The sequence below is a fragment of the Neofelis nebulosa genome, chromosome 3 (genome assembly GCF_028018385.1).
Source record: "Neofelis nebulosa isolate mNeoNeb1 chromosome 3, mNeoNeb1.pri, whole genome shotgun sequence".
Lineage (NCBI taxonomy): Eukaryota > Metazoa > Chordata > Mammalia > Carnivora > Felidae > Neofelis > Neofelis nebulosa.
Genome location: NC_080784.1, coordinates 2,355,140 through 2,381,358, shown reverse-complemented (window position 1 = coordinate 2,381,358; position 26,219 = coordinate 2,355,140). Strand labels below are relative to the sequence as shown.

Here is a 26,219-nt window from a genome sequence, read left to right as displayed (position 1 = left end):
CAACACTCTGGGCACGTGCCGGTCCCGCCCACCCTGTGTGCCCCCGAGGACGGACAAGTACAGCCATGCCGGTGACTTTCACACTCATCTTCAGGGACAGCGACGGGACGGAATCCTACACAGTCGCACGCGCTCCCCCACAACATGCTCAGCCTGCACCCATTTCTCCAGACGTCTGAAGACCTTCTCCTCAGGACATGTTTGAAGAGGCGACGGTGGGTCTCCTCCAGTGAAGACCCCATCCCCTCCCAGGCCCCCCCTTAGCACAGTTCCCTGAAAACTGGGGGTGCCCCAGACGTGCCGGTGAACGGACGGAGGCTGTAAGGACCCTGCATGAGGAAAACCCTGGGGTGCCTGGGGGCTGAGTCGGGTAACCTTCTGACTCCTGATCTCAGCTCAGCTCACAACCTCACAGTTCATGAGTTCGAGCCCCGTGTCAGGCTCTGCGCTGATAGCGTGGAGCCTGCTCGGGATTCTCTCTCTCCCTCTCTGCCCCTCGCCTGCTTGCGCACGTGAGCTCTCTCTGTCTCTCTCAAAATAAATAAATGAACGTTAAAAAAGAAAGAAAGAAAACACCTTGTCTCTGGCGACAGGTAAATTCATTCTCCCGTGAATGCACTCCCAGACAGGCTGCGGCCCCGTGCACATAACCCAGCTGTGGGGGCGGAGGCGGCAACGGGGGCTCTGAGGTCGCCAGCTCCGACTCACAGTGTCCGTGAAAACTTTTCAGTCACCCCGGAACAAAGCACGGAATTTTGCGAAATAACTTCAAGAGGCCTGTTTTCTGCAACGAAGCGGTGGGGTCGCAGAGGACCCGGCATGCACCCGGGGGCACTGGCCCGCAGCGCAGACGTTAGCGCCAATGAAACGTCACGGGCCAGGGAGGCCAACCCGGCAGCTCTTCTGGGGACGAGGCGTGTGTGCGGCTCCTGGGGCCCACGCACGGCGGCCATGCCGGCAGCTCCTGACAGTGGTTGCTACGCAGTGACGCCCACACTCCATCTCCAGCACTGAATAACACACCGAATTTTCCGGGCTGGCTTTCAGAGCACAGCCATCCCAACAGCAGGAGAGTCATGCGGCTATCCACAGAGCACAATCGTTCCTACTTCGCGGCTCGAAATAATCGAGGCATGACAAATCAAGAGAATCCGAAGGAACACAAGCAGTGTGGGCGCATCTGAAGCCGTTCTATAAAAACCCTGAGCCGCTGGGCACAGGCCTGCTGCACCGTGACTCGTGGACGGGCACGGTTCTATCTGCACGAAAACTAAGCCGCTCGCTGGCCGCAGGCTGGTGCGAAGGAGGTCAATACTATGGATCGGCTACACAGAGTGGGTCACTTTCTGGCCCCAACAGCAGACTGTCCCTCATTCCTGATGAGTCTGGACCAGGTGGGATGACCCCTGCTGCAGAACTCGCCAGTGACCACGTTCCCAGCCGGCGCCTCTGGAGCACAGGAGCCCAGACCCCCTGCCCAGAAGCCTGAAATTGCCCCAGAGAAGCCCGACTTGAGTTCGGTCTTCTAACGCACACGGAATCTACACATTTTAATTTGTTAAAAAAAATTATCTTTAACCTGGAAGGCATTTAAACCACCAAACACATTTACTCCACACCGGTCTTTTCAGAGCCCAGAGCTGAAATTGCAATCCACCGTGTGGACAGGGAAACCACGGGACTGATGGCCACACAGCAAAGCTGCACCCCTAAACCTGGAACCCAGCAAACAGACATCCCACAGACGTCCGTGTGTGGGGACCTCCTGAACTGTAGTCTTGGTGCCCACCGGACCCCCAGCTCTGGGCAGTGTCTGTCCACCGGTCACCGCCAAGGTAACGCCCACTGTCCACGTAAGGTGGGTGAGCCGTACTGTAGGAACACCATGATAAAAACGTTAATGCTGAAACAAGTAACACGTCCAACACAGAACTGACACCATTAAATGACTGTGTCAGGAAACCGGGACATCAGGGTGGGCAGTGACCCTGCAAACCCAGGACTCCAGAGCCACGAACACTGCTTCCTGGAGCTTCCTTGAGGCCTTTCCATCTGGAAAGCTGCGTCCAGAAAATTCCCAATCAAACCCTTCCATGGCCACTGTCTGTTAACGATGGGCGATTCCTCCATGGACGGACAAGCACGTTAACTCTTTCTCCTGGAGAAGCTGGTATCACCGGAACATCACCAGCCACCTTCATTCTGCTCTTTGTTGTTCTGAGAAAGACAGTTTACCAAGTAACCAGCAGTGATTCAGTTTTCCTTCTCTGACCCAATGCTTCGTTCTCCCGGCATCTGACCGCACATGTAACAGAAGCCACGAGAGCAAGAGGAACACAGGATGAAACATGGGACAAGGGCCGCTAGGCCCCAAAGCAGCGTCTCAGGTCCCCAAGTCCACGCAGCTCCACACTGACCTTAAAGCCCTTCCTTTCAGATGCAACAATCCCTAGGTTGCCTGGGTGGGTCAGTTGGTTGAGCGTCCAACTTCAGCTCAGGTCATGATCTCACAGTTCGTGGGTTCGAGCCCCACGTTGGGCTCTGTGCTGACACCCAGGAGCCTGGAGACGGCTTCAGATTCTGTGTCTCCCTCTCTCTGCCCCTCCCCCACTCATGTTCTCTCTTTCAAAATACATACTTCAAAAGCATTAATGTTTAATATAAAGGCTCATTCCATGCATAAAAAGGCTTACTGAAAGTTCTCATTCATAACTCGGGCAGAGGCCAGCAAGTGAGTGAAACTCAGCCAGGTTTTATTTGGATTAAAAGAGAGAGGGAAGGAGAAAGTCATGAATACTATGCTATTCCAAAATCCACAGTCCAAAGACCACAGTAATATTTAGTAAGAAATATTACACAACTGTTGAAGCATTGCCAAAGTTATCAGGACTCCCTTGGCTCATCTCACCCCGTCAGGCGCACAGCCCAGCACCCCCTCCACGAGGAGCCTGGGGAAGAGAGAAAGGGCTTCCTGGGCTGGTCCATGCAGAGCTGAACCTACAACCCAGATCCACACACTCAAGGATGTCCTGTGTGGCAACTCAGTGCACACTCAGAGGAGACAGGAGCCAGAGCCCTAACTGCTTATGTGGGAAATGCAGAACAGAACAGAAATCAAACCTGGGGAGACTGAATGCACCCATGTGATGGGGCTTCCCCATAAACCCACAGGATGCACACCAGTGGAGACCAGCTCAAAGATGAGGGTTCAGTCTACACTTGTCAGCCAACATAAAACACAGGCGCCAAAGATGACATCATCCAACGGCTTGACCATCTACCTGGGTCCTTGGATTCATGTTGAGGCCACGGAAACAGGGTCTATTAGGTCAGTGCAGATGCCAGCCCCACGACGCACAAGCACGTTAGTACAAGTGTCACTTACTTGGCTTAGCGTTGGCAACAACCGCCAGGCTCTCAGGTGGGTACACCGGGGGACACCTGTTTTCTCCAGCACCTTCATTATTGCCGTACTCTATTACTTCTACGTGTCCGAGAGGAACACTCCACTTTAACAAATACCTTTGGCTGGTGGACATCGTGCTGCTGTCCGAGGTGCTGAAACATCGTTATTTCATGGTTAATTACGTGCGCAAGTCTTGATACTTTTTATATCCCTTAGTCAGGTGAGTAACATCCACCTATTGAAACATCCTGCTCATGACCTTCTTACCAACAGTTACCACTTGGTTCCATAATGAGGCCTCCCCTTAGATGAGAGGGTAGGAATTCTTCACTGTCTAATCCAGGAAAACGGGAGAACACGAATGCTGATCTCCCAGAGAGCTCTCAGTTTCCCACAAGAGCTTAGAGGGAATGAACTGGAAGACCCCTGATGACTCTTTGAGCAAAGATGCTCGTGGATTCTGGCAAATACTGTTAACAGGGAAACTCTCCAAGGTGGACAGAGATATTCTCTGGTCATTTCATTTGAATAAACCTTAAAGTTCCTCGTACTGTTGGTTGTGGCATAAGCATTTTAATAAGATTGAATCATGTCATCATACTCCATGTTTAAAATACTTATTGACTGTGGGGGCAGCTGGGTGGCTCAGTTAGTTGAGCATCCGACTTTGGCCCAGGTCATGATCTTGTGGTTCAGCCTGGAGCTGATTCTGTGTCTTCAGATTCTGTGTCTCCCCCTCTCTCTGCCCCTCCCCTGCTTGTGCTCTGTGTGTCTCTTTCTCTCAAAAGTAAACAAATATTAAAAATATTTTTTACTTATTGGCTGTGTAGAATTTACAGAAAAAAAATCCCATGACCTACATAGACTATTTTCTTCTTTAACAATAAAATGAAGCACGCAGAAAAACATACCAAGCATACTGGTGCAGGTAGGTGGAAAATGCCAGAGCAGACACCTGTGTGACCACCCCCCAGTCCAGGCTATAGGGCTGCCAGCACCCTGAGGCCCTCCAGGTGACCAGGAAAACCCCACCCCTCTGAAGCAATCAATGTTCTTACTCCTACTGATAATCAATTTGCTTTCTTTGAGATTTTTTTTTTCCAATCAAAATGTATTTGGGAATAACCAAAATGTCAGACAGCATGCTTTAAACTGAAATCCTTGACCTGATAGGAGTCAGCTGGGACCAAAGCTCCTGGACCTCTCTCTGCTATGAAAGGGTTTGCTTTTCAGCTTGTAGCCCACACGGGAAGGGGGAGAAGGCAAAGTTCAGACGCTGCTAGGAAATGAAAGACTGAGTTCTATGAATTAGATGTGCTTTATATTTAAAAATGAAGAGGTTTGTGAACTTGACCTCAAATTTCTACCCATCCTATTTGAATCAAAAATCTTTGCTTCTGCAGAGGTTTGGGATCTCGATGTTCTGAGGTTATCAGGGGGTCTCCTGGGGCTATTTTAACATCTCAGCCAGAGCAAAGTGGGTCCTCCCTTCACCACCTTCCAGGAGAGTCGCTGATAACACATCAGGGGGAACTGAACTATTCCTCTTTACTCACTTTGTAAAAAGGTGTCAAAACTCGGGATCTATGCCACAGCCTGGGCATTATTTTAAAAAATAGACCTGGCAGCTAACACAGCTACATCCATTTTTAAGGATTCATTCGTTTCTTATTCGGCTTGAAATTTTTAATTTTTTTTTCAACGTTTTTTATTTATTTTTGGGACAGAGAGAGACAGAGCATGAACGGGGAGGGGCAGAGAGAGGGAGACACAGAATCGGAAACAGGCTCCAGGCTCCGAGCCATCAGCCCAGAGCCTGACACGGGGCTTGAACTCACGGACCGCGAGATCGTGACCTGGCTGAAGTCGGACGCTTAACCGACTGTGCCACCCAGGCGCCCCATTGAAATTTTTAAAATTACATACAAATTTCAAAAGAACCAAATGGACGCGGCTCCTTTGGTGGATCACGCACCTGGGCTGCCCACGAGATGCATGATGCCACGTGCAGGGAGGGTGGCCCTCCCACTACATTCAGACAAAGGTTGCTTACGAACAGCAAATACGTTGGGCAAGAAACACCCACATCTGCTCTGTGCTGAGCTGTCTACAAAGTCATCTCACTGTGTGACCTCATCTTTCATGGCAGCACCTCCCGGGCAGGCAGGGGGCGTCTGGGGCAGCCTCGCCCAGAGCCAGTGTGGGGAAAAGGCACTGGCTTCACCTGGGAATGGGGGGTGGGGGCGCTTCCTGGGCAGTTAAGCCTGGGAGCCATGCTGCTAACCACGTGCCATTAACTTCCGTGTTGCAGGAAGCAGCACACGGGCTGGGAAGCCAAGAGCAGAAAGGTCTTGCTGGGGAGACACACCCCGCAACCCTCCCCGGGCGTCCAGACTCGGGACACACCTCACAACGCACGGACGCCACTGGCTGCTCCTTTCTACATGTGGACGAAGGCAGGGACCAGACCACACCAAACGTGGCTGCTTCCAGAGGTCAAAGTGTGGCCACGGCAAATCGAACGATAAAGGCTGAGCCACTGACAGGGACCAAACAAACAGGATTCTTGCCAAAGGGGGTGGTCGTTTAAAATTGGTAGATTTCCCAGGGGCGCCTGGGCGGCTCGGTCAGTTAAGCCCCCGACTCTTGGTTTCGGCTCAGGTCACGATCTCACGGTTTCGTGAGTTCAAGCCCCACATCAGCTCTGTGCTGGCAGCACAGAGCCTGCTTGGGATTCTCTCTCTCTCTCTCTCTCTCTCTCTCTCTCTCTCTCTGCCCCTCCCCCACTCATACTGTCTCTGTCTCTCTCAAAATAAATAAACTTTAAAATAAATAATAATCAATATAAAATAAAATTGGTAGATTTTCCAGCCTTATCTCGTAGCTGCCTCAGATCAAGTGTGGCCAAGGAGGAGCCCTAACAGAGGTGATGGTTACTGGGCAGGACCGTGCCAGGCGCTGAGCTGGAAGTCTGACGATGGTCCTGGGCTGGACCCTCACAGAGGTCCCAGGGGTGGCTGGCTTCCCCACCATATGAGCACGGGTGTGAGGCTCAGCGAGATGGGGTGGTTCCCAATGTCCTGAGAAGGCCGGGCTGGGACGGGGCTGGAACCCCGGCTGTGCAGCGTAAGCCCATAGAGACTCTCCCACCCGGCTGCCCGCTGGGGCCCCACTCAGCCTGTGCTGGGGAGGGCCTAATGCCTGGCTTCCGCTGGGAGGGGAAGGCCTCACTGTCTCCCTGGCCAGTCTCCACGCTGTAAACACACACGGTGGGCGATTTCAAGCAGGCAGTGGTTTGGAAACCATCTCCCAAGCTCCTGAGTGTGAACAGCAATCCTTCTCAAGCCATGACGAGCTGGCTCAGGATGTCAGCGTGTGTGACTTTATAAAGCACCCAGAGCATTCAATTCAAAACATGCCATTTTACCTCAGTTCCCTTACAATCCACCTCTTCGTGTAACTTCTCAGATTCAACCAGCTACAATATTCTAGGTGTTGGGAGGTTTTTTTGTAATCTTTATTTATTTTTGAGAGAAAGAGAGAGCGAGCGAGCGCAGGGGAGGGGCAGAGAGAGAGTGACACACACACAGAATCTGAAGCAGGCTCCAGGCTCTGAGCTGTCAGCAGAGCCCGACACAGGGCTCGAACTCTCAAGCGGTGAAATCATGACCTGAGCCGAAGTTGGATAATTAACCGACTGAGCCCCCAGGCACCCTGGGAAGCAGTTCTAACAATAAACAAATTTAAGTGTAGGAAATGCTGAAGCACTATACCCTCGTTTCTTCGGTTTCACAGTGAACATAAATGCCTCCAATATAATTATATAAGACGCACTCATCAAAAATGTATTCGCAGAGAGGCAGCTAAGGAGAAAAATCTGAGTGAGCAATGATCACAACAAGACTGCAGAATGATTTAGGAGGCAAATAAAAGAAACTCAATGTAGCTTCTGGTTCCAACACTGGCCTTACGTTTAAAGAGAAATAGGCCAAACATCCCTAATCTCCTCCAGCAGTGACCTGGCGACTTAACAATGGACCCCTTTAGTATTTTTTTAATTTTTCAAGTGTTTATTCATGCTTTTTAAGAGAGTGACAGAGTGTGAGCAGGGGAGGGGCAGAGAGAGAGAGAAGGAGACAGAATCCAAGGCAGGCTCCAGGCTGTGAGCTGTCAGCACAGAGCCCGACACGGGGCTTGAACCCATTGTCCCTGAGACCATAACCTGAGCTGACATGGGACGCTTAACGAGCTGAGCCCCCTGGGCACCCCAACACTGCACCCATTTAGCCCTCAGCTTGTTGGGGACCCGACTCTCCGCAAACCCTCGGCTTGATTGGGACCTGGTCCCCCGCAATCCCAGGAGAGGGACGAAGACGTGCACATAGACCAGCGCAGCACGGATGGGAGCGATCACGGAGTCACCCGCTCAGCCGGGACGCGCCCCACACGCGAGTGTGAAGATACCCCGGTGGCCGCGGCGGACGCTCACCGTGTGCTGACCGTGGCACACACCAACACATCACTCAGCATGAAGATCCGACGCTCCTTGGTTTTCATGATCTCCCCTCTGTCGTTGTACACGGTTTCGATCATATCGTCAGACCGCACGAGGTACCGATTCCCACTGCTGAGAAGCTGAACATTCAAGGTCACGGTCGACACGGTTCCCACAATCAAGTTCATCAAAAGAAGAAAACAGGTGAGCAAAAGTCTTGCAAGATATAGGCATATAGAGTGTCAACGTTTACAGATTTTTCTCACGGAGAGTCCATGTACTTTCAAGGCAAGCACGCTTCATATGTATGCTATTAAGAATTCAGAAAGTGGCTTTTTTTTTTTTAAGCTAAATAGTTGTATGGCCAGCGTCTGCAGTTATCCTCAACAGCGAGAGGAGACTAACCCTGTCCTCGTAAACACAATGCCTCCGGCAAGGAGGGCTCATTGGTTTCCACCCAGCGCTCATCATATTCCCTTCTCCTTAGATGACGTGCCCGAGTGCCTGCTCCATTCCTCACACACCGCCGTCCACACCTGGCCACCACTCTGTTCTTTACAACACCGCACAGCCGAGAGTACTTACGAGTGCAATGCTACTTGGTCTTACTCTTCCCAGGGTAACAATTATGGAAACATCTTTGCTTCTTGTGATTCCCCACATTTTATTTCATTGAGCCAAACACGACACCCTTGGTCTTCGGAGACATGCTTTGTATTAATTAGTAAACTGAAGTAAGTCACACAGAAGTCGGACTTCTTGCAACAATTCAGCCCAAAAGGACATCTGGAACCCTCAGCCCAGATGATCAGTAGCGTGTCTGGATTGTAAATCTGCAGCGGCCGAGCTCACCGCCTACCTATTCTTGACGTGCTCACAGGGTAACGGGGCTGTGCGCACAGGTACGGAATTGGTAGTGAGCGACACGGCTCTGCCTCCTCGTCCGCCTGGGCTCACTCTGTGCCGCACAGGTTTGCAAACGCTGTGACCACAAGCGGGCATGACTCTGAACCACGCAAACTGTCATTTAATGCAATTTTTGGCTCATAGAAATTCCCATACAAATCACTTAGAAAATCAGGAAAACCCGTTCCTTAAAACGTAATACAGTAAAGTTCTCGTAGTTAAACTACCAAGTGTCACTTTGTGCTCAGAAATTACCCCTAATGACAAAAACAAAAGGTGACATTAGCAACGATACATATGATAGATAACTATCTATCTATCTATCTATCTATTGACAGCTCCTGTCAATAACTTCTTCCGGGGGCCAGAGCCATGCATAGCTATGGAAAAGCCCACCTAAAACCAGCTTAGTGTTGCAGGAAAAGGAATTGTGAACGTAAAGAGGAAACAGAGCTCTGCCCAGGAGCTGCTTTCCTGCCATATTTTGGCCCGTTTCCATGATGAACACAGCTTAGGACACGCACAGACGGGTGCAGGTGAGAACGTAAGCAACACTTCCTGATTTTATCGTGACCATCCAAAAGGAAAGACTGCATTCTGGCAACAGATTCAGCTACAAGAGCTGATGGGAACCGCCATGGCGGTCCCGGACCCGTCTGCGGGTCTAATGACCGTGGGAGCCCCTTCCCCGAGAAAATGTGCCACGACCCGCCTGACGCTCCCCACCGGCTTCCAGACCAGGGCTCTGGGCCACGGCATCACTGCAAAGCGTCCACGAGATTAGTAGCAAGCAGGTGACATACGGGTGGCTCATTAGTACAAAGCAAACCGAACACCAGCCCAGACCGGGACGCCTCGGGCAACCTTGTTCAGGTATCGCTCGTTTATGGCTTTGGCCACGTGCTTGATCTCACAGCGCTGGTCAGCGTCCCTCTTCCTCTCGTTGAGCTTCTCCGCCAACGTCTCCAGCTCCGTCAGTGCCATCTGAAGGGGCAGCCGGTCAGGGTGCCCTTTGGACGTGTTCTTCAGCATGTCCTTGGGGAGAAGAAACACGGTGAACAGGGGGCACGTGCTTGCTGGTGCGGAGGCGCAGACGGCTGCACAGGCATGCGTCCGGCCAACACCCACGTGGCGCACGAGCCGGCAGCGCTCGGGCTACTTGCGGGGAGGAATAGAATGAGCACGACGGCCAGGATGGTAAGCTAGCTGACTCACGGTTTGGCTGAACACCAGAGCGGCTCCTTGTGCAAAAACAAACTCACTCAGTGGCTTTGCTGATGGAGGAAGCCAGCGTTTTCCAATAACAGGCACCATAATCACAGGCACACCACATCTCGGAAACGTCCCGTGCCCGGCAGCAGTGTTCAAGGTCAGGCCTAGACCATTTCCCTCTGGCGGAGCCGGACCAACGGAGCCCGGCCCCACGCACGGCTCCAGCTGCTGTGTTTCAACAGGTCCGCTCCCGAACGCCAAGTGGGCACAGCTGCTGGGGCGCCTCGGGCCGCAGCCCCGGCTTCCCCGCACACGGCAGGGCCTCGCCCCACCCCGGGCGCCCCACCTCTGCCAGAAACCTCTGTCCGCGCCTGCAGGGCCACAAAAGGACGAGCAGGCTGCAGGAAGGATGTGCGGCAGGGAGTGACGTGGTCACCAACAGAATGACATCACGTGGGTCAAACACAGGGGACGCTCTCAAGAGTGACATCTAAGTGACAGTCCTGACGTCGCCACCTCGATTCCACACAGGCCCTTCCGCGTTCCAGCTGCCACAGACGACGTGCTGACCTCTGCTGGGGGTGGCAGATGCGTGCGGACGCGCCCCCCTCGGGCCAGCCTGGCCCTCCACCCGGCCTCCCCACGCTAACACCTGCTTAACCCGAGCTCGAACTCAACGGCACCCTCGTCTGCTAAACCTGCTTTTCGTTTTCTATCGGGAAAAAACAAAGCACAGCACAAATGATGAAATACTTCTGGTCTGAACGAACACTGTATGCTGAGCTGCGATACATCTGCGCCCCCGTGAGTCACATCAAATCCTGGCAAGGGAAGTCGACAGTCTCACGATGGGTTCTGGCTCCACCGTCACCTGCTGGCAGCATCTACCTGCTATCTGAGCGCCATCAGGACAAGCAGCAGGGAGGACCCACCAGATGCCGGGACAGAACCACGTGAGGGAAGAGGGGAGTCCGTCGTTCTCTCCGGACTGTTACTTATTTGGGGACAACGCAGGACAGGAGACAGGAGCGGGATACAGCGAGACGAATTCCAGGAGGACCACGTGTCGGAACCCGCAGGCCCAGGAGAGTGGGTAAGGTTCAGGGAAGGCTGCGGGGTCCTGGCGCCACAGGGGCCCGGGCACAGGAGAGCCAGGGATCAGCACAGAGACAAGGAGGGCAGGGTGCTGACGGGTCACAGGAGGGGAAGGAAGCATGCCAGTCACCAGGCCGTCCCTGCCCACGCACTGACAGTTCAGGAGGGAGGGAGGGCACTGTCCTCCAGCTCCTGGGAGCTGGGTCTCCAGGCGCCCCCACGCAGCCCTCTCAGGTGCACAAACTTCACCCCGTCCGACTCCTGCTGTGCATCTCCCTAAGTAACCCGGACCCTCCCTGAGCCACCCCCAGAGTGAACCCTGAGGGACAGAGGGTGGGCCACCAGGGAGCCCACTCACACGTCTGGAGACATCTCGGGTGAGTCTCCCGGGTGCCCAGGTAGGACGGGGAGGGGTGGGGGAGGAACACCATAGCCCCAGGAAACAATGGCGGGGGGGACAGCAACACACCGCCTTTTGTTAAGGGCACTGCTCTTAGACAAAAATCAGAGAAACGTCACCCAGGACCATGTCCTTGCTCTCAAGCAGTACGAGGCTCAGAGCTTGTCCTGAGATGCTTTTGTTCTCTTGCCCACGGCCTTCTCACCCTTCTGGAAAAATTGATTTTGGTAAAACCCTGGGCCAAAGGTTTGCCGTCATTTATTAACGGCTAACCAAAAGCCGACAAGCCAGACTGCAGACTACGTCCGACTTTAATTAAGGACAAAACGCTACTCACGAGCGAGGTGTGACGACCCGACAGTACCTCGGGGCACGCGGTAAACGCGGGCGACCGGCGATCACTTAGCAGCACGTCACTAAGCGCGGTCTGCCCAAGCACTCGAACATACACCGCACGGGTTACAAGCGCTTCCGTCTTTGCTCTTGGCGCCTGGGTCATGACCTACCGACCGCCAGCACCTGTGGCCCAGGAGGCTGGTCCCCATCTAGCTAAACAAGGAGCTAACTGGTTTCTGGATGTGACACCTTTCTTCCTCACCACCCTCTGCCACCCTCTGCGGTGGACGGACGCAGGCCTGGAGCCTCACGTTCGGAGAGCCTGGCAAATACTTGTCAACTGGAGGAATAAAACGCGTTTCCCGGATATTCTGATCTCAGGGGAAATCAGCGGGCTTTTGTTATTAACATTCTGACCCAGGCGTTTGGAAACCAGACACCTGATCTAACACTTTCGTGTGACTGGACACGCGCCGGGAAACACAAGTGGAAAAGGGAGAAAGACGAGAATAACCACAGAAGCAGCCAATGTTCACGTTTCACGTCTGTACCTTTTTCTTCCTATTTTCACGACTCCTCTGCATAAAAGGAGTCGGTAAGCCGGGCAAAGCCGCCCGACGTCCTCGGGAGGGCAAGCTGAGGGATCTAAGAGACCCGACGCCGCAGGGGCCAGTGGGACCGTCCTCAGAAATGCCATTTTCAGGCAGTTCCGGGAGGTGGGTGCAGAGCGCCCCCGGTCGCGGGGTCACGGGCTTTGGAGTGGACGAGGGGTACACATGGACAGTGCATCACACGGGAGTGGGCCGGGCTTCCCCGGACGGTATTTCGTACCCCCGCTCGGAACCAGTCCCGTCAGGAACAACACATGTACTAGTCTGAATAGCGTTAGTCTGAACAACGGGGAAGGTCCGCTGGGAAACCTCTTCTCCGGGGAACCTGCCGCTCCCTGGACCGTCTGTGCACCAAGCTCACGGCCGGCACGGTCGGTCTGAGTCTCCACTCAGTCTCCTGAGCCTGCGCCCGCCCCCAGGGCACAGACGATGGGACGTTTTCCCCGCAACCCTGGACCCGACCCTGACTTGGCAGAGGGAGCGGATTCCTCTCCGCCCCGGGGAGTCCGGCCACCTCCACCCGCGCACAAGAGCGCGGGTGGGGCCCGGGGCCATGTCCACGCTCGCTCAGGGTCCCTGCCCACGACCCCGCGTGCCCTCACCTGCAGCAGGAGGATGAACTGCGGGAACCTCTGTATGGGCTTCATCATCAGGCTGTAGAGTGTGATGCGGTCGGGGCTGCTTTCCTGGCACTGCTGTGAGGAGAGGCCTCGATGACCTGAGCTGCTCCCGACACCGGGGCCGCCCTCCCGCCCGACACAGACGCCTCGGCAGGGCGCACGCCCCGACCTCACGACCCCCCGACGCCTCGCACGCCAGCACAGGCCAGCCCCTGTGCTTTAGGTCTGAGCCGGCCGGGGCTGGATTCCCGGCTGAAATCTCCTGTTGTGTCATCCGCTGCTTTCAGGGCCACCTCTGGGGGCGCCCGGGGGGCTCAGTCGGTTAAGCTCAGGTCATGATCCCACTGTTTTGTGACTTCGAGCCCTGCATCTTTGCTGAGCATACAGCCTGCTTGGGATCCTCTCTCTCTCTTCCTGCCCCTCCCCCTCCAAAATAAATAAACTTTAAAAGAATTAAAAAAAAAAAAAAAAAAGAGCCACCTCTGATGCCAGGCAGCGTTTATCGTTTACCAATTCATTTAATCCTCTAAATGCCGAGTTAGTTTCTGGGACCCTACAATCACCGGAAAAGTGCACTTACAAAAAAAGAAGAAAAGAAAACCACAGAATCCCAAACGGGAGTCGTGAGGACCCTTAACGGTAGCCCGCCACGGGCGCTGGAGCGAGATCTCCATGGTGGCCACGGACCCTCCTGCATTCGGGCCCAACCTCCAAACTCCCTACTTCAGGCTCCAGGTGTGAGGGTCTCAGGGGTGGGGGTGTCCCTGGGTCTGTCCTGTCTGAGCTGCCCCAGCTGAGTGAGGGCTGCCTGGTCCCTCGACCCGCCTCTCAGCCTGGGACGGACACCCCACCGGGCTGGACCGTTGGCAAACCGGGGTGGGGTCTCCAGCTCTCTCCAGCTGAGGGAGTTGTGCGGTCTGATGGCAGAGGGAGGGCTCAGCCCCCTCTCCCAACACCGGTTCCCGGGCTTGACCAGGAGGTCAAGGGACAGTGGGGGCCGTGGCCAGCTCCCCTGCTGACATCTCAGATACGGTCCCCAAGACAGTTCGGCCTCCTGTAAGGAAGGAACTGTCTGAATGGCCTGTATTTTCTTCCCCAGGAGAAGAAACGCCGTGGTATAGAAAGACCACCGGGCACCGAGGCCACCAAGGCTGGGGGCTGATTTAATCCCTCGGCAAGCCTTGACTGGAGGAGGAGGGGAATAACGAAGCCCTTGATCACACTGTGGTCAGCGAAAATAGTTTCGTGTTCGCTCACTGCCGGACAGCCTGAGCTTCAAGAACACGGTTCAAGTAACAGGACCAAACTCGGGAACTGGAGCCTCGTGCAACTGAGGTCTGGGCTCGGTGGCTGGCCGCCGTGAGCGTCTGCAGGGATCCCGTCGGTTCTATGCGCAGCAGCCCCCGTGGCCGTGACCTAAATATCCCGGGTCAACGTCCCCCAGCAGGAACCCCACGATGTCCAAGTCAGACAAGCCTGGGGAGGGTAGCCCTCTCCACCTGACATCAGAGCCCCACTGGGGGCCACATCCTTGCGGGTCAGCTCACTGCTCTGACTTGAAGGGGGCCAGAGAGCTCCACCCAGATCCCGAATGTTCAGTCTGCTGCTCCTGATACTATGCTCAAGGACGGGAAGCCAATGGCAGATCCTCGGGGGCCCGACCCTCACATTCTGTCCATCCACGTCTACGCACGTCCGAGGACCCGACCCTCGCTTTCTGTCTATTCACATCCACACAAGTCCGAGGATGTGCAAATCAAGGTTGTTTTCAAAGAGCCAAGCCACTGCTGAAAATTCATCTTTATTTCCAGCACTGACCCCACACCTTGGTGCCAAAATCTTTGCACAGGACGTTACACGTTTAGAGGCAGGGTTTGGTAAAATCTCCTTGTGAAGTGTTTTCGCACGGAACCTGTTATCAAAAGGTGTTAAAACCTAAACGAAAAAGCAGCAAGTTCTTACCTTTAGAAATTCAAGGAAAGCAGGTTTCGTGGCACACGTTTTCTTGAGGATTGCCACGGCTGTGCTGAAATTATTCACATACTCGCTGTAGGCGTCCAGCACCATGGATTTGGAAAACTGAAAGACCAGAGAACATTGGGAAGCGTCAATGATGCACAGAGCCCAGACCCTCCCCCTTCCAGGACGGGATAAAAGGTTTGAAACCTGCCCTAAAAGCTACCTCTCGGGCACCACGATGTCTGCGCAGGACGCACTTCATTATGCCTGGGTGTGATTCCTTTTCCGTCTTTAAACAAACTCGTCAAGAACTGTTTGGACAGCTGATCTTACTCTGCTCCCCCTGGTGCCCGTGCAGGCAATCCGGTTCACATCCCCGGCGGCCTGGCTCTCAGGGAATAAGAGTTCCTGACTACAGACGTGTGGACATGATCATTTCCGACCCCCTTCTGTAAGCTGCGGCCGATCCTCACTGCGGATTTCCCCTGTGGGAAAGACTGGCACACAGGCCCCAATGTCCCAACGAGCTGGCACTGACTGTCCCCTGGAAATGCTCCGGGGCAAGAAGAAAATCAATCCCCTCCAGCCCTTGTGGCTGAGGTCAGTGTCCTATCCGTCCGTCTGTCCGCCTACTGTCCTGTTTTCCTAGAAACACCAGGAGGCACAACCACCACCCGCTGGTATTCTTCTAAGATCCGGCAAGTTCTCGGGATAAACAGGAATATCCATAGCGGGTATCTGGTGTGACCATCGCTTACGGCAAAATGTTCTCACCTAAATTTTATATATATGTATTTATTTTTTTAAAGTTTTTTTCCTTTTAAAAAAAAGTTCCCAAGGTAAATAAATATCTTAAGAAGAGAAATAGAGTAAACGTTTATGCTAAACCCAGAAAATAGCCAGAAAATGCAAGAACAAAGTAAATATCCACGGTTGCTTTGTTTTGTTTCTCGTAAAGGTCCCCGAAAGGGATCCTACAAGTATCTCAGGAAGAGCTCTTGTTTCTGTGTTCAAGGCATCCTGTAATTTATATACATCATTAAGGACACACAGTCGTACAGAAAAAAGGAAAAGGTTTCTTTATTGTTACTACAGCGTTCACAGAGCATTCGAGCACTTGAACCTCCAGCTTTGATGGCATTCTTGTCTTCACGCAGCTAGGGAACCCGTTCTCCTGAGCTACAACCTCCCGCATCCAGAGAGACCGCTCCCTCACGCGCGACACACGGTCACAAATGACCGAAGATAAAACCGCTGAGTGAGACCGGAGGCTGGGCTTCCCGGGCAGCGCACGGCTCCCCCTGCCAGGAAAGGCTCATCCTGTGTCAGCGGTCACCCGGCCACCGCATCCGCACCCCACACCCCGGTCACAGAGGACAAGCTTCAGGGAAACGGGTCGGTATTTCCCCACAGGGCGTTTTCCGCCGCCCCCTGACAGGGACAGGGCTCAGGGCGAGACCCACCTGATGAGGGCGTGAGCGGGATGAGGCAACAACCCTGTCAACAGAGCCGTGGCGTTGGCCACAGGCCACAGAAAGCACGCTCAAATCGCCTGCTGGTGCACAGTCCGCCCAGACCTCCCCCCGTCCGCCCTTGGCCTTCGTGACCCTTCCCCCTCCTGTGCGCTGGGCAGAGCGCCCTGTCCTCACGGTGGCCTCGAGGGGCCCTGCAGGGCACCAGGGCTCCCCGCCGACACCGACACCCCATGTGACGCAGCCGCGTTCACTGGGACGGGACGCGGCTCCGGAGCCCAGGACAGCGTGGGGCAGCTGGGCCGCCGAGAATTACCGAAGCCACGAAGACGTCCCCGATGGTCTCCACGGAGTCCCACTCGGCCACGCGGCTGGCCAGCGCGATCTGGAACATGCCGTGGCACTGCAGCAGCTCTTTGACCCGGTAGAACACCGTCTTCAGCTTCCTCTCACTCAGGATCTTCGGTTCCATCTCCGACAGTGGCTTCTCGTAGCACTAAGAAACACACAGGGAGGCGGCGTGCGCCACACACGGGGGGAAAGCCACTCACGACAGCGTTCACCACAAATCGCCGGACTTCACGTCAACATGCAGACACGGCACTTAGGGTCTTCTGAGGGTTCTGCAAGTTTGATTATGTCATGGCTCATACACACGCACACACACACGTGCAAGAAAGGTGAGTAAAACCTGCGTGTACTGTGTGACACGGTGTTTCGGTACCTCCAGAATCCTCTTGAGAGCATCCATGTAGTTCTTCTCACTGTCCACAACTGAACCCAGGATGTATCTTCTTACCACCTGTTGGCAATTTGAAAATACGATGGTAACAGAGAAACATACTTGCTCTGTGGCTATGATTTTGAAATGTTTTATTTTTTTAATTAAAAAAAATGTTTTTAACCTTTATTCATTTTAGAGAGAGACACACACAGAGCATGAGCGGGGGAGGGGCAGAGAGAGAGGGAGACACAGAATCCGAAGCAGGCTCCAGGCTCCGAGCCGTCAGCACAGAGCCCGACGCGGGGCTTGAACTCACGGACCTGGAGATCATGACCTGAGCCGAAGTCGGACGCTTAACCAACTGAGCCCCCCCAGGTGCCCCCAATTATGAAATATTTTAAACCGCAAATTATAAACCGTAAGTACAGCAAGACAAGTGAAATTAGAGCGGTAACAACAAATGGATTCACTTATGCAACAATTATAAGCTAAATTAATTGTACTTGACGTGTCCTACGCTGACTTATGTGACACTTCACGTATAAATTGAGTATAAGAAAGCAGTTCTAGTCTTGACTCAAAGAATGCTATTAGCAACATTTATCTCATAAAATTATTATTCCGAAGTTGGAAAAGAAGAAGCTTTTGAAAGATAGAAGAATAGATTTTTCTTTTTGGCCAAGAGCTTCTGACCAAAGACGCACCCACGAGGCGGAGTGCACAGTGGGTGAAGTAACCCTCCACAGTCTGGGACGAGCCACTTCAGACAAGGACGTCACTGTTGTCACTACGCAGGTACATACACGGACAAACGTCTGGCCGCACGATTCCTGGTAACGGCCAACGTTGATGCCTGGCCCTTGCATCAAGCCTACACGTGTTCTGGCAAGTCATTTTCTCCAATAAATGGAAAAGAGAGCACCAAATTTCAGGAAGGCTGCCTCTCGACCACACACACCCGTAACAGCCAGGGAAAACACCAGCAGGGAGTCAACACTCACCGCAGGAACCACACCGCCACCCAGTGGGTGGACACGGCACCTGCCACAGGGGAAGGCCCTCAGTCCAGAACATTCCAGGGCCACCAAGTCTTCCAAAACATGACTGACGCGGGAGCAATTCTCTGCTCCACAAGAAGGACTGTTCGATTCACAAAATTAAGACACAGATCAGTGCTTCCAGAACACGTAGAGAACAGAGTGATGTACTTCAAGAGCCCAGATGTGTCTGGGATTAAAGACAGCTCCCACGAGGGCGCCCACCCGCCCAGCCTGGTCGCCCAAATTTCAGATTCCCACACACTTCAAGTCTCCCGAGGCAGAATATTCAGGGTCAAACCCAGGAATTACAGACATTTTTAAAAGTCCTGAGAGGATCCTAATGTGTCAGGTCAAAGAATCGGGAGTCGGGCATAAACTTAGAAATACAAAAATAGAATAAAAAATTCCAGCAGGTTTTGCGGCTCCTACAGGTTGGGTTGGCCCTTCTAGGAAGTTAAATCTAACGAAGTGAACAGTGTGCCCCACGTGGACACGGGTGGTGAGGCTCCAGGGTCGTCGGGCTCGTCCTGAGGGCCCAGCACCGTGGCTGCGGACGGGGGAGATCCAGGCCCAAGTGGGCGTCTTCACCACGACCAGGTGGACAGATCAGGAGAAGCGCTGGCCAGGAGGGCAAACAGCACGAGGGCCCAGCTGCTGGGCCCAGGAGACACTCCGTCGGGGGGGGGCGGGGGGCAGAGCCCCGTCCCCAGGCAGGGCCCCCAGCCCGCGGCATCGATGGCACTTTTCGAGAAACAGCAAGCAACCCATGAAATAAGAGAATTTCTTGTGTTTTTCTTCCCAAACAGGGTGTGAAGAGAATGCTGGATACGTAACATTTTAGTTACGTTACCTCATTTCGATTTGGGGAGAAAACGATGTGATAAAGAACACGAGCACCCCGGTCTGACGTCTCTCGGGACAAGTCCCACAGAAAGCATGCCCGGTCGGCAGAGGGGAAGGGGAGGGGTCCCCGTGAACCACGACCACAGGGAAAGCTGGGGGGACAGAGAGATCCTGAAGACGAACCCTTCCGTAGCCCCCGTCCCGGTGGCCTGTGCCCTGGTGCTGACCTCACCGTGTCCACGTGCACCGTGCCCACGTCTGAGTCACTGTCCCAGGAAGAAACGTGCACAGACACGGCATCCCTGTCTCAGAGAACGGGCCCGGGTGGTGAGGGGCGAACCTCACGGGACTGCCCAGCGAATCCCAGCGCAGGGGCTGGGGCCAGGCCCACGGGACACCGTCCTGGAGGCCCTTCCTCAGCACAGACCCCCCGTGGCCAGCACGCTCGTGGCCAGCACGCAGCCTCTACGAGCGCCCGAAACAGACTGGCGGGAGCGTGCATCTAAGACCCTCCCGGCTGAAAACACCTTTCCACTCCTGTCTCCTGACAGATGCTCACAACACCCAGCTGCCACTGCCGAGTCCCGGCCTGGACAGTGACGCCCTGTGGCCACCTCCCCCCTCCCCCGCCCCGCCCGTCCTCTGTCCTCTGCACAGCTGTCCCCCTGTTCCATCACAATGTCCCATGCATGACTGCCACCTTGCCTGGGAGTGCTCTGCGTCACACATCCCCAACACCACAGCCTCGGACAGGAGGGTCCAAGGCCCAGTCACCCCGCGGCCCCCCAGGACTAGAGAGCACAGGAGCGGGGCAGGAGGGACCCAGGCACAGAGACCCCAGAGGAGCATCAAGGCTGTTTTCCAACCATCAAGTCCCTTTCTCAAACTTCTCTCAGTCTCGTGAGGCTGGAGAACGGGGGGGCACGGGCACACGGGGCTACGACAGAAAGGGCCCAGCCGCACCCCACGGGGTCACAGCCACATCCCCCAGGGAGCACCACACAGCAGAGGATTTACGGCTAACCTAACTGACTTAGATTGGAGGATTTTAGGTTTGGGGATCAGAGATGTGGCTGGAACGTCAGGCCCTGCCCGCCCATGGCAGGTGTCGCCCCGGCCTCCTCGGAGCCACGGTGTCCTCCCACAGGACGCGTGCGCTCACGGAGGGACGTGCGAGGCTTTCCTGACGTCCAGAGCGCTCATGGGGGTGCTGCGGGGAGCAGACGCAGTGGTGGCTACAGGGCATCTCTGTCACCTGGTCGAGCGCTCTTTCGCTCCCGACATGCTCACAAGTCAACCCCTCGCCCCCGACACGTTTCCTCATCACCGCAGCCCCCGCTGCTTGGCTCCCCCTTCACCTCGAAGCTCGAAGCTTCCCAGTCTGGCCCGACGATGATGAACAGCCCCGGGCCTCCTCCCAGCTCGGCTCCCATTCCTCAGACTCTAACCTTACCACCCGCACCGGCCACGCAGGCCCCTCCGTCCCGGCCTCCGCTCTGCCCCCCATACGTGTCCACCTGCCCGCGCCCACAACGTGAGTCACACTGCGCACGCACGCAGCGCCCCCCAAGAGCCCCAAGAGTCCTGAGGCTCGTTTCCTTTCACCCAAAGATAACCGAGAGGACACCACCAAATTTCTCTTCCCTCTGCTGCCTACTTCCAGACATCGAGAGACTGCTTTATGCGCGATAGTAACGGTATCAGTTGTTGGAAATCCGTGTTTTCATCTCTGTCAGAGGCACAGTTGACACAAACGCACACGGTGTCTCTGTCAGTAAGAACGGGCGTAGACAGCGCCCACACAGAGGGCAGCTCCACACCCTTCTCACGCTTACTCTGGGGTGGGGACTCGAAGTGCTCGAGGACCACAGAGACCGCGTCCAGGCCACAGCCGCCAACCGGGGCCGCCAAGACCCACTGCTGCGCCCGAGGACACGGAGGGGCCAGGAGTGCGCAGGGGGAAGTCACCGGCCGCGCACGCGTTCGGGCACGTCTCCAGCCAGCACGGCCGTGCCGGCCAACGGCCCCGGCCTACCTGCTGCTGAGACAGACCCTCAGGCATCGGCGTCAGGATGGCCTCCGGGTGCCTGCAGTCCACGTCGATAAATAGATTCTGCTCCTCTTCGAGACAAGATCTGTGATCTGAAAAAATAATGCACCCGTTTGACACCGAGATGGCACGCCCATAACACTGCAGCGCGGTGAAATATGCCGTCGAACCGATGCATCGGGCAGACACCTCCGTTTCCTGTGTTCTCTTCCCGCCTGGCAATGACTAGGTCAAAATTTTAACAAACCCAAGACGATATCCTCTCCACCAGAGGAACACCGTGTCCGTCAAAGTTTGAAAATTGCAATACCTTGGAAGTTTCATTTCAAAAGGCAGAGGGGTGTCATTTGAGTACCCAGTCGGTGAAGCAGAAATAAATACCTCAATTTCCTCGCCTATAAAATACGACACCCAGAGTCAGAGAAGGGCAGGTGAAAACAGCTAAGAACCCACAGTCAGTAATCGACGAAACCTAAGTGGAGACTCCGTGTATTTCTTGACCTTCTGTGTGTCTTTCTCACTGGAAAAACACAGCTTCTCCCAGATCAAAACATTTAGACCAAATCTAAATTTATTTTTAAAAACTCAGCCGTAGCTAAATAAATGAAAGAATCTGGGGCGCCTGGGTGGTTCAGTCTGTTGGGCCTCTGACTTCAGCTCAGGTGATGATCTCACAGCTTGGGAGTTCGAGCCCCGAGTCGGGCCCGCTTCGGATTTTGTGTTTCCCTCTCTTCTGCCCCTCCCCCCACACTCACAATCTGTCTCTCTCAAAAATAAATAAGCATTTAAAAAATTTAAAAAAATACATTAAGAAAAAAAGAAAAAAGAATCCACAAAACGGCTGGAAAACAGAAAAGCAAAGGAATTCTTAGGTAATAGGACCCCAGAGATTATCGAATTTAAATATCCCAAATGCTGGCTGCATAGGAAAATTCCTGAGGAGCTTTTAAAAAACCCCCAGTGTCCGCACACCTATGAGGATGGCCAAAATCCAGAGCAGCGACCATGCCAAGAGCACCAAGGGCTAGAGAAAACGTGGAGCAGCAGGGACTCACGGCTGGTGGTCGTGCACACTGTGCAGCTAGTGTGGTGCTGTCTCACAAAATGAAACCTGCTCTTTCCCCACAATCCAACGACGACACGCCTCCACATTTACAAGGAGTGGAGAGCCCGCGTCCACGTATAAGCTGTGACGGACGTTTACGGCACTCTGTTCCCACCTGCCCAACCTTGGAGGCAACCACAGCGCCCTCCAGTAGGTGACGGATAACTAAACCGGTGTGTCCAGACAGCGCAAGATCATTCAGCGCTAAGAAGAAACGAGCCCTCAAGCCACGAACAGACATGGAGGTCTGTTCTTAACCACGTTACTAAGTGAAAGAAACCAGTCTGAAGAGTCTACACCATGGATGATTCCAACTCTGACCTTCTGGGGAAGACAAAACCATGGACACAGCAAGGCGAGAGGCCGCCGGGGCTGGGAGGGACGAACGGTGGGGCCCAGGGGGGTTGACGGCAGTGAAGCTCCTCTGTGTGACGATGGATCCCCGTGGTTGTACTTTTGTCCCAACCCACGGAATGGGCCACATCAAGACGTGCAGTGCGGACCCTGGGTGGTGACAACGTGCCCGGGTGGGTGCGTCAGCTGTCTGTGTGACAACGTGACAACGGGGGCAGGGGCGGATCTCCTGCTCAGTTTTGTTGTGAATCTAAAATCGATCTTAAATAATAAAGTCTTACAAAGAAATAGAAACAGAACCTTCTGGTGTCCAGACCCCTTCCCTTGAGTGTCGCTGACTGGTCCCGGGGCGCTGGGCCCGGGCAAGTGCGTGCACATCCAGGCTGAGGAACCGCGAATTCAGCGTTATCTTCCCATGTCACAGCTTAGGACACGAAGGTCGTTGGGCTCAAGGACGTGCCTGACGACCTGCTGTGCCCCCGGGGGACCCCCGTGGACCTCCTCCCTGCCTAGCTTGGGGCTTCAGGCCCACCCTGCGTGCTGGGTCACTGGCCTGCAGATCCTAGTTCAAGGCCTGGGGTGGGCCAGAGTCGGCGTTTCTGACCAGCGTCTGGCATCCAGGACCCCAAATCCCAGGCTCAGCCCCTCTCAGACCCTGCCTCTGCTCTCCAGGGGCAGGTGCACGCCCCCCCCCCCCACCATGAAGGTGTTCCTCCTCGGGGTGCCCAGCATACTGCCAGCACCTCATCGGGGCCGTCCCCTTCCCAAGTAACCCAGTGGGACTCCGGACAACCTTTCCTCTGTCTTGTTTCTTTTTTTTTTTTTTAATTTTTTTTTTTTTTCAACGTTTTTTATTTATTTTTGGGACAGAGAGACACAGAGCATGAACGGGGGAGGGGCAGAGAGAGAGGGAGACACAGAATTGGAAACAGGCTCCAGGCTCCGAGCTGTCAGCACAGAGCCCGACGCGGGGCTCGAACTCACAGACGTGAGATCGTGACCTGGCTGAAGTCGGCCGCTTAACCGACTGCGCCACCCAGGCGCCCCTCCTCTGTCTTGTTTCAAGGTGAAGATGTTGTTAGCACTAAAATGTATTAAAAAATCTAGTTTTTGACTCCAATGACTTCCCCTTACAGAAGCGTGGCCTCACCGTCCTTTCCAGGCACCAGGATTAGCAAATGCTACACTCACAACGGCACTGGGTTTGCCTCTTAGAATGTCTGTGCAAACAACAAAGTCCCGTTTTTACAAGAACCGGTCAGATGCCCCCTGGGAGCGTGTGCTCTCGTCCACACTGCACGTACTAGCCAGGCTGTAAGGACACGCCAGTGCGTAGACATTTTCTCCGACGTCCGAGAATCCTTGGCCCACAGCCGGGCGTCAGCAGGAATGCAGCAGACACAGCCCATCTTCCTGACAGACGGATGGACAGCACAGGCTACACCCCCCCTTGGTGAGAGTCTCAGAAAACCTGAAATTTCTGGAATCATCTCAGAGCTTCCCACACCAGCAAGAGTGTTCCTAACATCTCTGCTTAGAACGAGACCTTCTTATAGCTTCGTCCTGGTGGGAAGCACACGTCTGTATGAGGATACACCACACGCGAGATCACGCGAGATCACCCGTTACCACGCCTTACTGAGAACAGGCTTGCTGAGAATCATGCCTGACTGAGGTCCCAGGGTACCCGAGGGGGTTTCAGGAGACACAGCAGAGAGTGAAGCCCCCCGGGGCAGTCGGGGGGGGAGGGGGTTTCACTAAGGGCTCACGACTTGCTGGGAGGAAACAATAGACAGAGAACTGATGTCTACTACCTACGCGAATTGTCTTAACTTTCCGCTGCTTGTCGTGTCTGTGTGTGTGTGTGTGTGCGTGTGTGTGTGTGTGTGTGTGTGTCCCCGAGCTACTGCACAAGTCCATGCAGGCCCTCAGCGGAGAGTGTGCACCCCCTCCCCCATTTGGGAGCTGACACCTAGGCGGCCCGCTGAGTCAAACACCAGCTGAGTCAAACACCACTGTGCTGAGGTTGCGAGTGACGTGCCCGTGGCCGCGCTCCCCACCCCAAAGTGCTGTGTCGGGGGGACCACAGGCTTGGAGCACCTGTCTGCAGGCTAGGCCACTGACCTGGAGCCATGAAGGACTTGGTCCTAATGAGAGAGCGGCCTCTCTTCACGGCAGCCTTGGTCTTCTCAAGCCCGTCTTTAGTGCCTTCCTTCGCAGCCTTCATGAGTTTCTGCATCTGTTAAAAAAAAAAAAAAAAGGGAGAACCGTGAGAAGCGGACCGTCGGTAAAAATCCACTAGCTGCTTTTACTTTATTTTAAAAGAATACTGTCAAATAGCTTGGTCTTAAAACATCACCTGAAACTGGCTTTTTGATGTGGGAGCACTTACTTGCTTGGTGTGTGTGTGTGTATGTAACTTGGGCCACATTTTGTTTGTTTAAAAGAAAAAAACGAGGACGAAAAGCAAACTTGAAAAGCGAGCCCTTCTTTGACCTGGTTTCCTGCTGTGTGTAAACGGCAGCCTCCACTTTTCTTAGGATCACTTACAAACACAGAGCCTGGCGGACATCAGAGGGAGCAAGTAAAACAGACGCGCGCGCACGCGCGCGCGCGCGCACACACACACACACACACACACACACACACAGACACTCAGGCAGCCGGCCCCAGGTCACAAGGCAAACGCAGGAAACACAGAGCCTCGGCTGCCTTCCTGAGCTCCCCGGGGGGCCAGGCCAGAGGCTCACGGGGGCCCCACCGCAGGTTAACAGACGAGGAGGCAGACGGGCGGGAGTCAGGAACACCACTCCGCACCGTCACGCCATGTAGGGAACCTGGCTCACCCACCCCGGAGTCCTGTGGGCACTCCCGTGGGCCATCAGTGCCCAGAGCAGCACGGACCCGCTCTGGCACACCCCTTACGCTGGAAAATTCTGAGGTCTGAGGTGTGGGCTATGGGGCTCCACGCGATTAGAGAAAACCCAAATGGCCTCCTACAGACAAAGCAGGATCCCGCCGAGGGGACGTCCACACTGCCTGCTGCCCTGCTCCTCCTGCAGACTCCCTCCGGCACGCTCATCTGTCTCTACCTCCCTCCTCAGCCCGCCTTCCCTGCCAGCGAGCCTCGGGATCGGACCATCAGCGTTACCACCGGCACCGTGCTGCCCGGTTACAGCCGGGGACGCGGCTGTCCATGCTGCACTGTGTCCCCGCGGAACACACTGGTGTCAGACACGCACCGCGGCCCAGCTGTTTCTGTACGTCCTCTGTCTCCCGCCACCCGGCGGGTGACCCCGAACCACGTCCACGCTGCCTAGCCGGGGCCCCGCCCCAGCCCCCACGGGACACGGCCACTGCAGTCTCCTGGGAGACACAGCCACTCCGGGATTCTCTTGCGTCCCTTCCTCCCCATCCTGGGGACGTGCCCTCCACCACACTCGCCACCTCCCTGGCCACTCCTGTGGCCTCCGCCCTGCTCCACACGCCCAGTGCCTGTCTGCCTGCAAGGCCTCTCGGCTTTGTCTCCTGACCCACACGGCCCTTTCAGACCCCTCCCTTTCTTACCCCACGCCAGACCCCTAAGCCTCG

The 26,219-nt window shown here is 54.8% G+C and overlaps 2 protein-coding genes across 9 annotated transcripts in view; both read right to left on the bottom strand.

The window, feature by feature from the left end:
- Positions 1-26,219, bottom strand: part of CLN8 (CLN8 transmembrane ER and ERGIC protein) — a 130,464-nt gene that overhangs the window by 1,097 nt on the left and 103,148 nt on the right. The window lies entirely within an intron of this gene.
- Positions 1-26,219, bottom strand: part of ARHGEF10 (Rho guanine nucleotide exchange factor 10) — a 108,169-nt gene that overhangs the window by 31,849 nt on the left and 50,101 nt on the right. For 6 of the 8 annotated variants that reach the window (XM_058719813.1, XM_058719817.1, XM_058719814.1 and 3 more), the window contains 9 exons: positions 24,753-24,867; positions 21,155-21,261; positions 17,237-17,314; positions 16,829-17,008; positions 15,044-15,160; positions 13,064-13,156; positions 9,672-9,842; positions 7,896-8,041; positions 3,386-3,558 (listed from right to left, as the gene is read on the bottom strand). In XM_058719813.1, the coding sequence (XP_058575796.1) occupies positions 3,386-3,558; positions 7,896-8,041; positions 9,672-9,842; positions 13,064-13,156; positions 15,044-15,160; positions 16,829-17,008; positions 17,237-17,314; positions 21,155-21,261; positions 24,753-24,867 (1,180 nt within the window). The remainder of the gene's footprint in view (positions 1-3,385; positions 3,559-7,895; positions 8,042-9,671; positions 9,843-13,063; positions 13,157-15,043; positions 15,161-16,828; positions 17,009-17,236; positions 17,315-21,154; positions 21,262-24,752; positions 24,868-26,219) is intronic. The other 2 variants (XM_058719810.1, XM_058719812.1) reach the window with 1 other exon arrangement.